This window comes from Heptranchias perlo, chromosome 9 (genome assembly GCF_035084215.1).
Source record: "Heptranchias perlo isolate sHepPer1 chromosome 9, sHepPer1.hap1, whole genome shotgun sequence".
Taxonomy (NCBI): domain Eukaryota; kingdom Metazoa; phylum Chordata; class Chondrichthyes; order Hexanchiformes; family Hexanchidae; genus Heptranchias; species Heptranchias perlo.
The window spans coordinates 15,147,421-15,160,662 of NC_090333.1; the positions used below are offsets into that span (position 1 = coordinate 15,147,421).

General features: G+C 47.5%; 1 protein-coding gene across 11 annotated transcripts in view; it reads right to left on the minus strand.

The window, feature by feature from the left end:
* The window catches only part of LOC137325142 (kynurenine--oxoglutarate transaminase 3-like), an 88,977-nt gene that overhangs the window by 17,674 nt on the left and 58,061 nt on the right, over positions 1 to 13,242 (minus strand). For all 11 annotated transcript variants that reach the window (XR_010963825.1, XR_010963824.1, XM_067989893.1 and 8 more), the window contains 2 exons: positions 9,549 to 9,735; positions 8,404 to 8,477 (listed from right to left, as the gene is read on the minus strand). Coding sequence is in view for 9 of the 11 variants with exons in the window: in XM_067989893.1 (XP_067845994.1) it covers positions 8,404 to 8,477; positions 9,549 to 9,735 (261 nt within the window). In the remaining 2 variants the exon portion in view is untranslated. The remainder of the gene's footprint in view (positions 1 to 8,403; positions 8,478 to 9,548; positions 9,736 to 13,242) is intronic.

The following is a 13,242-nucleotide window of genomic DNA, read 5'->3' on the forward strand; positions in this document are numbered from 1 at the left end:
GCGCAGCTCCCGCATGCGGGACTCCCACCGGCAATTAAAGCCGGCGGGATGACAATTTAAATACTTACTTACCTAGTTGAGTTCTTGACAGACCTCATTGACAGGAGATTTTGGCTGGGGTGGAATTTTCATGGATCCTCAGCGTGTTTCCCATGCTGTGGGAAACACTCCCTGTTGCAGTAGACGTGTTTCAGCCAGCAGCCAGTGGGAGATGCAAAGGATTTTTTGACAGTTGGGGGGGCTACCTCATAAGACCATAAGAGATAGGAGCAGGAGTAGGCCTTTCGGCCCCTCGAGCCTGCTCCGCCATTTAATGAGATCATGGCTGATCTGATTTTTACCTCAACTCCACTTTCCCACCTTTTCCCCATATCCTTTGACTCCCTTACTGATCAAAAATTTGTCTAACTCAGCTTTTATGTATTCAATGACTCAGCCTCCACAGCTTTTTGGGGTAAAGAATTCCAAAGATTCACGATCCTCTGGGAGAAGAAATTCCTCCTCATTTCCGTCTTAAATGGGCGACCCCTTATTCTGAGACTATGCCCCCTAGTTTTAGATTCCCCCATGAGGGGTAACATCTTTTCAGCATCTACCCTGTGGAGTCCCCTCAGAATCTTGTATGTTTCAATAAGATCTCCTCTCATTCTTCTAAACTCCAATGAGTATAGACCCAACCTGTTCAATCTTTCCTCCTAAGACAACCCTTCCATACCCGGAATCAACCTAGTGAATCTTCTCTGAACTGTCTCCAATGCAAGTATGTCCTTCCTCAAATAAGGGCACCAGAACTGTACGCAGTACTCCAGGTGTGGTCTCATCAGCACCCTGTACAGTTGTAGCATGACTTCCCTGCTTTTATACTCCAACCCCTAGAAATAAAGGCCAATATTCCGTTTGCCTTCCGGATTTACCTGCTGCACCTGTATGTTGACTTTTTTGTGTATCATGTACGAGGACACCCAGATCCCTCTGTACCGCAGCATTTTGAAGTATTTCTCCATTCAAATATTTTGCTTTTTTATTTTTCCTCCCAAAGTGGATGACTTCACATTTTCCCACATTACATTCCATCTGCCAAATTTTTGCCCATTCGCTTAACCAGTCAATATCCCTTTGCAGACACTTTGGGCTCGATTTTTGGATGTCCGAGCGGGTGGGTTCATGGCGGGGGGGCTCCGAAAATCGGGGATTCCTGGGGTGGGACCGGAGCCCGGTGCCAATCCGCCCACTTCCGGGTTCCCCAGAGACGCACTTAGATGCGCGCGCAGCCCCCGCAAGCGGGACTCCCGCCGGCAATTAAAGCTGGCAGGATCCCACTTAAACCAATTAATTTGATAGTTCAGATTGTTAGCAGACCTGATTTGTAGGATATTTTAGGAGGGGTGGGATTTTCATCGAAACTGAGCGTGTTTCCCATACTGGGGGAAACACTCCCAGTTGAAATGGACATGTTGCAGCCACCAGCCCGTGGCAGCTGCAAAGTCCATGTGACAGGTGGGGGGAGTGGGGGGGTGGGGGGGGAAGACCCTCACTCATTGCAGGAGGCCACTCTGTCACTTTGGACAAAGTTTGGCCTCCACCACCCTCCTCCTAACAATAAAATTCACCAACTTGCAACCTCAACTCCGGTGTGCAGACACATTTACCTACCTTGTTGACCCCGTCAAACGTACATCTTCCGGATGGGGGCCGCCGTAGCTGCAGTCATGACCTCCTCGGAGGGCGAACAGCATCACCAGCCTCGCCGGCCACGCCATCCACCTCTGACACATGGAGCTCCACAACACAGTGCTGTGACACATCCACCTGCACAGCAGAAGGGAGGACAACCGCAGAGAGAGATGTGTCGCAGAGGGCACTACCCTCGCCACAGGGTCCACAGACCGAGGCTCAGCTTCCTGGACCTCTCTGAGCAGCAGTGCACACAGAGGCTCAGCGTCACTCGACATGTAGTCGTGGACATCTGCAACCTCCTTCATGCCGAGCTGCTCCTGGCTGGCCCGAGCACCATCTTCTTACCTGTTGCTGTCAAAGTCACCACTGCCCTCAACAACTTCTCCTCTGCATCCTTCCAGAGTGCCACCGGGGACATCGCCGGCGTCTCTCAGTCGTCTGCACAAATGAGCCCTGCAAATACACCTACACCCACTCTGCAGTGACACAATGGGTGGCATCAGGTGTGGGTCTTCATGGTGATCCTCAGGAAAGGGAATTATTACACAAACCAGACAACATTTTCAAAGACGTGGCAGTAGTGGTGATAACAATTTTTTATGATTTTTTGCAAAACAAACGAAAATAAATCAAAAACATGACATTTTGTATTACACCCATGTGCATCCCGTTTTTGCTCACAAAACCTTCACCTTACGTTTACGGGAACCCCTACGTGGTGCTACCCCTGTGGCTTCAGCAGAGGTAGTGGCAGGTTGCTCTCGTCCATGCCCTGACCGATGAGATGCTTTGCGTGGACACCCTCTGGGTTTCGGTGCCCGTGAGCGCCCCTCCAAAGACTACTCCACCTGCACCTGTGCAGGGGCAGACTCGGCCACCTGGAGAGGGGGCAGCATTGCGGGTACAGGTTGAGAGGGGGGCAACGGGTGAGACGTGGGAGCGCTTTGAGTGGCGTCCCCACTTCCATGTCCTCTTTCGCCATCATCCCTCTCCTGGCCCAGGCCCACATCACTCCTTCCACCCAGCTGGACGACAGTTTGGAGGACTTGTGTGAAGCCTTGGAAGGCAAGTGGTAAGGTATCTGTCAGCCTGTTTAAGGCAGCAGAATGTTGCTCATCCTGAATCTGAACGGCCGTTGTCAGGGCCTGAATGGACTCATTCCCGCACCTACCCGCGACACTATCTCAGAGATGCCTTCACGTCCCTGTGACAGTATTCCGCTCATGCAGGAGTTGGACTCCTCCATCCTCTGCGCGATTGTGGAGAGCGCACGTGGCAACTGTTCCAGTACTTCGGCAATGTGCTGCTGCCCCTCGATGACTCTCCTTTTCACGGCTGGCCCCCAGGGTTCAGCATCTGGGTCCAGCTGAGCAGAGCCTGGAGAAGAGTGCTCCCACCGACGCGGACTCTCCACGGATGCTCCTGCCACCAGGGTCTGCTCGTGCTCACCTGCGTGGTGACTCACCATGTGCAAGCCCAACTAAGTGAGGACGGGGACCACCGAGGTGTGTGTATCTGCGCTGGTTGATGGCTGGCTCGCTCAGTTGTGATGATGCACCTTCAGAAGCCGGCTAAGATCATTCGCTATCGTGAGTGCTGACTGTTAGATTTCTGTCACCAGCCGCTTGCGCACTCCCAGTCTCGGTGTCCGCCACGGTTTCCCATTCATAAAAACCATGTTGACTCTCCTTGATTGTACTATGAGTCTCCAAATGTCCTGATACTACTTCCTTAATAATGGATTTTAGCATTTTCCCAATGACAGATGTTAGGCTAACTGGTCGATAGTTACCTGCTTTCTGTCTCACTCCCTTCTTGAATAGGGGTGTTATGTTCGTGGTTTTCCAATCCGCTGGGATCTTTCCAGAATCTACTGAATTCTAGAAGATTACAACCAACGCATCCTGACACTCTCTGTTTATCATTACCCCCATCACTTTCCTGTACTACTTCCTTGTCTTTTCTCTTTATCAATCTAAACTTCACCACACCTGAGCCCTCCCCCGTCTATTTAGTTTAAAGCCTTCTCTACCGCCCTAGTTATTCGGTTTGCCAGAACACTGGTCCCAGCATGGTTCAGGTGAAACCCTCATTTATTGCAGCAGGGCACTCTGTCACTTCAGACAAAGTTTTGGCTGCAACACCTTTGTCTTTCCACTCAACATTATTTATTTATACCCTAAACTCTGCTGTGGAAACATATTTATCTACTTTGCGGACCCCCTCAAACTCACACCGTCAGGATGGGGGGGGGCGCCATGGCTGCATTCATCACTTCATCAGAGGATGAGCAACATCACCAGCCTCGCCAGGCATGCCGTCCACCTCCGCCATGTGGAGCTCCACAACACAGTGCTGCGCCACAGGCACCTGCACAAAATAGTCATACAACTACACATACACCCACTGTAGGGTGACCCAATGGGTGGCATCAAGTGTGGGTGTTCATGGAGAACCTCATAAAAGGGACTTATTGCACAAGCCAGTCAAGAATGGCCAAGATGTGGCAGTAGTGGTGACAATATAATATTTAATGTGAGTTGAACCAAAATCAAATATAAATAAAAAATATGACAAACCGTCAAACACCCTTGTGCATCCCCGTTGTGTTCACGAAACCTTTGCCTTACGCTTCCTACTACTCATACATGATGCATCCCCTGTGGCTGCAGCAGAGGTAGTGGCAGGTTGGGTGAAGGTGATCGTGAAAGAGATGCATGAGAGGGTGAGTATGAGATAGAGCCATGAGATTGTACGAGGATTGGGTTGAGTGGTAGTGTTCGGATGAGTACTGGCGAGGTGAGTAAGTGCAGGTAAGCTGAGGATGAGCTTCGAGTGTGAGGAGTGATGTGATAGAGTAGTGTTGGCAGTGCAGAAGGAGTTGTGGGGTGGGGGCGGTGATGTGGAAGACAGAGTGTAGGAGAATGAGTAAGTGTGCTCACTTTGGCTGACTTAGTTAGGTCATTGAAGCACTTCCTGCACTGGATCCAGGTACTGCTGACCTCCTCTGCCAGGCCTTCTTGGTGGCAGGGGCAGGCCACTTCCTCCCTCCCGCCGGTAGAAGATCTCCTTCCTCCTCCTCACCCCATCCAGTAAGACCTGGAGTGAGGCATCATTAAACCTGGGAGCAGCCTTTCCCCTGGGCTGCTCCATGCTGTAATTTTGGCTGTTTGCTGCAGGAGTAGCATTGGAGGACTGCCCCTTTAAATAGGGCTCCTCCAGCTGACAGTCTGTGATGCGGGTGCGCAGTCCGCCCACTGCGCAGGTTTCCAACGGGAAACCCGGAACCCAAGGTAAGTGGTTTCAATTTACTCGCGATCGCGTGGGGAACCCACAGATTTTACTGGGCGGGTTACCCACGCGCCCAGTCGACCTCCCGCTGCCAACCTGCATCCCTGGTAATATCGGGGCCATTAACTCTGTTTCTCTCTCCATAGATGCTGCCTGACCCGCTGAGTGTTTTCCAGCATTTTCGGTTTTTATTTCAGATTTCCAGCATCTACAGTATTTTGCTCTTTTTTTATTCTTTGCTCAGCTAAGTAATATTATTAAAAACCGCATGCAGTCAATCAGGTATTTCGAAAGCTGGGCAGCAGCTGCTTTCTTGATATGTAGGTACTGGCCGACAGAAACTTTCAGTTGTACCCGAATTTGATTGAAAAAATTCTTCCACTTCTTTAAGTATGTACAAAATGTGAAAAAGCTGAAATCCTGTATGTTCGGGATTAATCATGTTTACAGAATCTGTAACAGAAGCTTCCTGTTTAAAATTACACTGTCGTCTCTCGGGGAAAAAAAAGTATAGTCTTGCTCACAGAAAGCTCGGGTCCTGTATGCAGTTTCTGACATCTATCCAAATACCTTGCTAAACGCAGACAAAGGTGAACTTTATCAGGGAACGATCTTTCAATATAATTACAATAAGTTTATCGGTTTATTTGCCCTTCAATGTTTATGCACAACTTATTACAGAAAATCTTGTCATTTCCACTGAACATCCATCAACAGATTGTGTGCTGGCTTAAAAAGAGCTTTCAAGTCCTAAACCAGTGCTGCAGGACTCCAAAAAGGGCATACGGGCAGGCATACTACTAAATCATACAGTTATCATGTCTCCAGTACTTAAGGTGCCAAGAATACTTAGCCAATGAACTCACCGTTCCCCAGGACTTTGTTCTTTCTCCCACTCTGTCCTTTTTCTATATCAGTTACCTCCTCAGCTCATCATCTAACACTATTTACTCTTCTGCCAATGATTCATTGGCATGTTCATCTACTTTCTTCAGGATACACACTTTTAAGTATACACGTGTGCTCGTGTGGAGCATAAAACGCCGGCATAGACCAGTTGGGCCGAAAGGTCTGTTTCTGTGATGTGACACATCCGCCATTCCTCCTGCAGTGCAATGGCTGAATCACTGCATCTTGATCCTCTCTCTGTCCTTCAATGCAGCAGTAAAAAAAACTTTTTCTTTCAGCTCTTCAAAGAGTTTCTTCACATGCTTCCTTCCTTCTACAATCTTCTGGCTCTTAAAACCTAAATCTGTCAATAATTAATCACTACCTCCTGATATTTTTACTCTTTTCAACATTCGTGGCGACCTGCACAATGGGTCGTGGTCTTTCACCTTAGTTTATCGATTCATCAATTTGAAAGAACAGGGCCCAATACTGCTCTCCTTGTGTGGAGACCTGTCAGGTCAGGTCTCCGCCCCCTTTATATTTCCTCAGGTTCTTCCATGAATGGGCAGACCTGGGTCTAAACCTGCAGTAGGCCCAAGAGTAGCCCAACTGCGTAAATGTGGTGAAAGAACGTTCCTAGCCCTCCCACCTCAATTTCCTCTTCCAGTGACCTGCCACTTCGAGTAACGTCCGAACACAATGGCAGCATGCCCTGGTGTCCCGAGATAGGGGAGCCAGGTAACAAGGTGAAGAAGGGCAAATAGGAAAACAGCCTTCCTTTTATTGCAGGACCCATTTGATCTTCGCACTTTGAGGCCTTCCAGTAACTGTCAGAAGGCCCCCGAGGCTGGCGGCCTCCCATAGCTGCGCTTCTTTTTCGGCCTGATTCCTGGCCAAGGATATTCCAGGGAGGGGGATGGCCGGGCCTGTGCAAGGGCCGTGACCAGGCTATGATCATGCCCCAGCCCACCAAATCTGGGCAATTCTCAGCCTGGTGGGCTCCACTTCTTATTTGCAAAAATGGAAGTGCACAGAATTGGAGGCAACCTTTCGACATGGGATAAAAATTGGCTGGGAGGTCGGCGACAGAGAGCAGGAACAAAGGGAACGTACTCTGATTGACGGGGATGTGGCGAGTGGTGTTCCCCAGGGATCTGCATTGGGGCCTCAGATTTTCATAATACACATCAATGACTTGGATGAAGGAATAGAGAGTTGTATAATCCAAGTTTGCAGATGACACTAAGTTAGGAGGACCAGTAAGTAGTGCAGATGGGAGCAGGAAGCTACATAGGGACATAGACAGATTAAGTGAGTGGGCAAAATTATGGCAAATGGAGTCCAATGTGGGAAAGTGTAAGGTCATCCACTTTGGATCCAAGAAAGACAAAAATAAGAATATTTTCTTAATGGTGAGAAATTAAGAACTGTGGAGGAGCAAAGGGTGTCTATATTGATAAATCACTAAAAGCTAGTGGGCATATACAAAAAGTAATCAAAAAAGCTAATGGAATATTAGCCTTTATCTCAAGAGGGCTGGAATACAAAGGGGAGGAAGTTATGCTTCCTTGATCAGACCCCGTCTGGAGTATAGTGTTCAGTTTTGGGCACCGCACCTCAGAAAGTATATATTGGCTTTGGAGTGGGCGTAGCGCAGATTCACCAGTAGGATACCGGGGCTTAAAGGGTTAAATAACGAGGACAGGTTGCATAAACTTGGTTTGTATTTCTTTGAGTTTAGAAGGTTAAAGGGTAATCTAATCAAGGTGTTTAAAATGACAAAAGGATTTGAAAGGGTAGGTACAGGGGAACCATTTCCTCTGGTGGGGAAATCCAGAATAAGTAAATGAGGTGCAGGTCAACCATGATCTGATTGAATGGCAGAACAGACTCGAGCGGCTGAATGGCCTACTCCTGTTCCTATGTTCCATCTGTCCACCACCCAGGCAGTGGCAGGGAAGCAATAATCAGGGCCAAAATGTGCATCTCATTCCTACGGCTTGAATTGTATCTTGAATTTCCAAAGCTGAGGTGCAACAATAAGAAATGCATTTTATATAACTCCTTCATGTCCTAAAGTTCTTTGCAGCCAATCAAGTATGTTTGAAAAGTAGTCACTGTTGTAATGTAGGCAAACATGGCAGCCATCATGTGTACTGCAAGATCTCACAAACAGCAATGAGATAAATGATCAGATAATCTGTTTTAGTGGTGTTGATGAAAGGATAAATATTGGCCAGGACACAGGGAGAACCCCCCATTCTGCTCTTCTTTTGAATAGTGCCATGAGACCTTTTATGTCCACCTGAGAGGCCTGACAAGGCCTCGGTCTAATGTCTTTTCTGAAAGGCAGCACCTCCGACAGTGCAGTACTCCCTCAGTACACAGTACTGCACTGAAGTGTCAGCCTGGATTACGTATTCAAGTCTCTGGAGTGAGGTTTGAACCCACAACCTTCTGACTTAGAGCCACGGTGGACATTGATAATCACCAATATGAAATCACTTATTTTATATCATACGATTGAAACTAAGTTGACCTTACCTTGTTTTTAATCATCCACTTCACAAATTTGTTATCATATGGCTCGTTCCCTTCCATCTTGGAGAGATCCACGTCTAGATGGAAAGTTATATAAAGGATTAGGAGAATCGATCATTTCATTATCTAGATTAGCTAACATAAGGATCGGGTATGAAAGGCAAGACCTTTCTGGTCTTTGTGACTCAATATCACACAGGGCAATGCACCTATCGACTGAACAATCGAGGAGCTCCAACAGCTCACATTATTTAAATAAAAAGAAGTTGAGTATGTACCCAAAAAAAACCCCTTTCTGCCTTCCTTTACTCTCCACTGCTGAAGGTGGTGACTTAAATGGTAACACAGTTCCACATGCCTTGAAGGCTGGCCTGCGTGCTGATTCTTTATGTGTGAACCTTGGCAGCAAATGTCAGTAGGCTATTCAACTGTGTGGGGCATCGCTGCCAAGCCCGATACTCGACTCGCCCAACATCCACACGCGCATCTTTCCAGCGTGGCAAAAACAACAAGCAGCAGAGGCAGGAACCACGACCTTCCCTCTTGCTTAGAGATCAAAGGTCATCCTCCCCACTGCCCCAGGGCTAAATCTGCCCGCACCAGGGATCTGACAAGAATCTTGTTGGTTTGTATGCGTGAGTGCACCATATAATTCTTGTGTAAAACCAGTAGACTGGCAGTTTGTTTTAATGCCTTACAGCACTTGGCAACTGGCCCAGCCAAAAGGTGTGGGTTTTTCTTTGGAAATCTCACGATCATTGCTGATCGATCCAACGGCAAAACAAAGTACGAGGCAACCGCTTACTGCCAAACTGCCATCAGCATGCACCCTTGGATCACTTTCAAATCAGAACTGTGGGCCCATTTATACTGCCCTGAGTCTTTAGTTTGTTGAGTCTAAAGTCAGCCTTGAATATACGGTGGGACTAATCCAATTTTCCATTTGTAACAAAACTCCTCTTGTTACTTTAATACATCATTCAAGAAATGGAAGGAAACATTTCAAAATCCAGCTATGTGTTCCTGCTGGCGCCAACATAAAACCTAGCTACCTGAGCAAAGCTCAACAATGGTGCCGAGTTAATAAATGACAAGTGCTTTTGGTGCTCTAAGTGGGGGAGGGGAGGAAGAAGAGGAGAAGCACTTACTCAGAACAGAAATATTGGCAATCATGAAGTATCCCCCCTCAGGGATGACTGGCCTCATCCCAGCAGCGTGGAGAAACTTTGCCATGCGATTTCGCTTGACTTCCAGCTCGCGAGGCAGAGACGAGAAGTAGCATTCCTGCTCCGTCAGACGGCCGTGCTCCTTCCGAATACCTTGGGCAACAGCTTCCTGCGCAACAGAAGGAGACGGACATCTTCAGTCGGTGTCCTTTGTAGCAGATATTAACAGCTCAAAAAGACATGGTGCAAATATTACATAGGGTTACATAGAATGCACAGCACAGAAACAGGCCATTTGGCCCAACCCGGTCCATGTCAATGTTTATGCTCCAGACGAGCCTCCTCCCTCCTTACTTCATCTAACCCTATCAGCATATCCTTCTATTCCTTTCTCCCTCATGTGTTTATCTAGCTTCCCCTTAAATGTATTCTGTTCCCCTCCTTGTAGTAGCTCCTCCTCCTCTTGGCCACACAAAGGAAAGAAAAAACACCTTTATTGGCCTCTTCTGGGGCTGATCCTCCTCTGTCCCACGTTGGCCTGGCGGGAAAGCTGCAGTGGCTTCCCCTGCTCTGGCCTGAGTTAAAATTGCAGTCGGGTCCCGAAGACATCATCAAGACCCGACATGCATCTGCAATACAGGCTGAGCGGGATTACAGCACCTTTCGAGCAAGTGAGACTAATGAATGTTGTTGTAAGATTTCCCCCTGCTCTAACTACAAAACGGTGGGGGGGGGGGGGGGGGGGGCCGGGGAAAGGTTCTGCTTAGGGGCACTTTCCCTCCCATTGAGGGTTCAATGCCTCAAAGTGCAGGGGGTGAGGGGTGACCAGAGCCCACACTGCTGATGTGGAAACCTGTAGCTGAAGGTCCTCCTGGTCTACCAGGCGCTTCTGTGTACTCACTCCACTCAGGTGGAGGCGCCAGTGTTATCGACGGAGTGGGTGCTTCTGGAGATGATGCCGACCGCTGCAGTGTCAGAAGGGGCAGGTGATGGGTGAGGACAGGGTAATGGGCAGGATAATGGAACTTGATGGGTTGGGGAAGGAGGTGCGGGCAAATCTGGAGTCTCGGTCATAGAAGAGGAACTTTCAAGTTGCGGGGATAAGAGGGAATTAAGAATATTTTATGAACCACCTTAACAGTTTAACCAGTAGCTGAACGATGCTTACCTTTTACTCACCTCAAAGCAGAAACCCTCAGCACAAAGGGAGAGATCACAGGTTGTGCCACAGTACCACCCAGTGGCCAGAGCCCACATCTGCAGCAGGGCTAAAAGCAGTGTTCTTTTTGCCATTTCGCCATATTTACTCACTTAGAAACTAAATGGAGAGAGTTAGGGAGTCACCTGATGTTACTTCAACTACATTTAATTACATCGGTGACCCTTATCACAGCAGTACCTACTGCCGTAACAGATACTGCAGGGAAATGCTGATGTTTTTATTATGGACAGAGCCTGAGTTTTCAATGTATTTTGTAAGGGAATGCTGCGACTCCCTCAACACTTTAACGTACGGTAGCTAGATTACTCAGGCAGTGCTGTGAACTGAGCAATATTTTACAGCAGCGTACACTTCTCTGAATTTCAGGCTTGTAGATTGCTTCGCTTCCTACCAAATACTGAGCTTGAGACTCTGCAAAGTAAACAGCCTGAAATTAAAATGATGAAAGGTTTGCACGTTATCAAAACTGAATGAAGCTTCTGGATAATTTTTTTGTTTTAAATTGAGGCCTGGGTTTGGGGCAGATATGCACAGCAAATTTAAAATTGTATACACTTCTTCCAAAATGGAAGTTTCAGAATGATCTCAAGATCAGGAACTCCCACCTTCAGCACTGAGTGACGACCCATCAGGTTACAAGCAGCAGTTGAGACCAGCAACATACATCGCAACGTAGCAAAATAGCAAAAGCTGACCAACAATTTTTTAAAAAGATTGAAAACTCAGAAGCAGTGCTGAATATAGGTACAGCATGTAGTCACATTGAAAGCGCAGTGGGACGCAGGATTCATCTAACATGCCATCACTAGTATAGTGGAAGGTTTGGATTATCTCTCATGTCTTGTGGAAAAATTGCAGGCTATTGTAACTATGTATCGTCATTCTCAGTTACCAACCTAAAATTCCTTACACGGTTGTCACAGTGACATGAAGGTGCTCCTCTCCCCACTCCATCATTTGGTGTCAGCCTTGGCAACACTCACCTCCGAGCCAGAAGGTTGTGGGTTCAAGCCCCACTCCAGAGATTTGAGAACATTATCAAGGCTGACACTCCAGTGCAGTACTGAGGGACTGCTGCACTGTCGAAGGTACCAAATTTCAGACGAGGCTTTAAATAGAGGCGTCGTCTGCTCCCTCTGCTGGACATAAAAGATCCAATGGCACTCTTTGAAGAAAAGCAGGAACTTCTCCTGGTGTCCTGGCCAATATTTATCCCTCAACCAACATCACTAAAAAAAACCTCAGATTATCTGGTCATTTGTCCCATTGTTGTTAGTGAGACCTTGCTGTGCTGTTTTCTGTTGCGTTTCCTTACAAGGCAACAGTGATGACACTTCAAAAAGGATTTAAAGGCTGCAAATCCCCCCTCAATTCATACTGGCACTTATCTTCTCCCTCCCAATTCACAAGGGCACTATCCCCTCAGTTCACTTTGGCACTGTTCTTCCCCACCTCTTCCCCCCCACCTCAATTCATGCTGGCTCATTCCCCACTGCTCCCCCGCTCCCCCCCCCACCTCAGGTGATATTGATACCTTCCACTCCCCTCACTTCATACTGACAGCTTTCATCCCCTTACAGTTCCTGTTTACACTCTCCTTGCCCACCCTCTCAGTGCTATCTCCTCCTCCAACTCCGATCTCCTGTTGCTCCGGGGAATGAAATGCTGATTTGGGTGGCGATTCTGGCGATTGGCCTTTCAAAACAATCACAAGGAGCCCAAGGCATTGTCTCGTCCCTCGGATCAGCAGATGGTAGGCACGGAGTGGCACTGAGGGAACAGAAAATTTAAAAAGTGTACGCAAGCATACGTCTGGTATGTACACTCTGTTGTATACTCCTTATAGAGGATGGGCAAAGATCAGTCTAGAAAACAAGGTCTCCAAGTTGATAGCTACCAGGTCACTGCTCAGTTCTGCAAACACACAGACAGAAGAATCACTTCTGCAGACTTTTGTAAAAAAAAAGAGAAATGTGGATAATTGAGGATTCTGCAGTACACGCAACCCTACAACCTGGGTTTTAAACCCAGCTGAACCAAGAGATGAAAAGTGCCCAGCCTCTGCCTCAGTGCCTTTTGTAAAACGATTCTGGGCACAGACTCGACCCAGCCCCTATAAAAGGGGAACTGCCTGCAAATTGGCAGTTTTACTCACAGAGCCTACAAGCTTGGGGAAAGGGAAAATCCACAGTACAACGGAGAGCATTCTTTACTGCAATATATATATTTTTGGTGGCCCTTCACTTGAACACAATTCACCAGAAATGTAATTAAAAGAAAAAAATCCGTCAGTGCATTCTGAAAGCTGCAAATGTCAGTAACAGAATGTGATCAAAATGAGGAACTTACCCAAATGCTGGGGTCAGCTGCATCTGCAGTCAGTTAAAAATGTCACGCGCTGATATTGCTGCATCGGTAAAAACTTAATTAAAAAAACTATTTTGTTTGTGATTT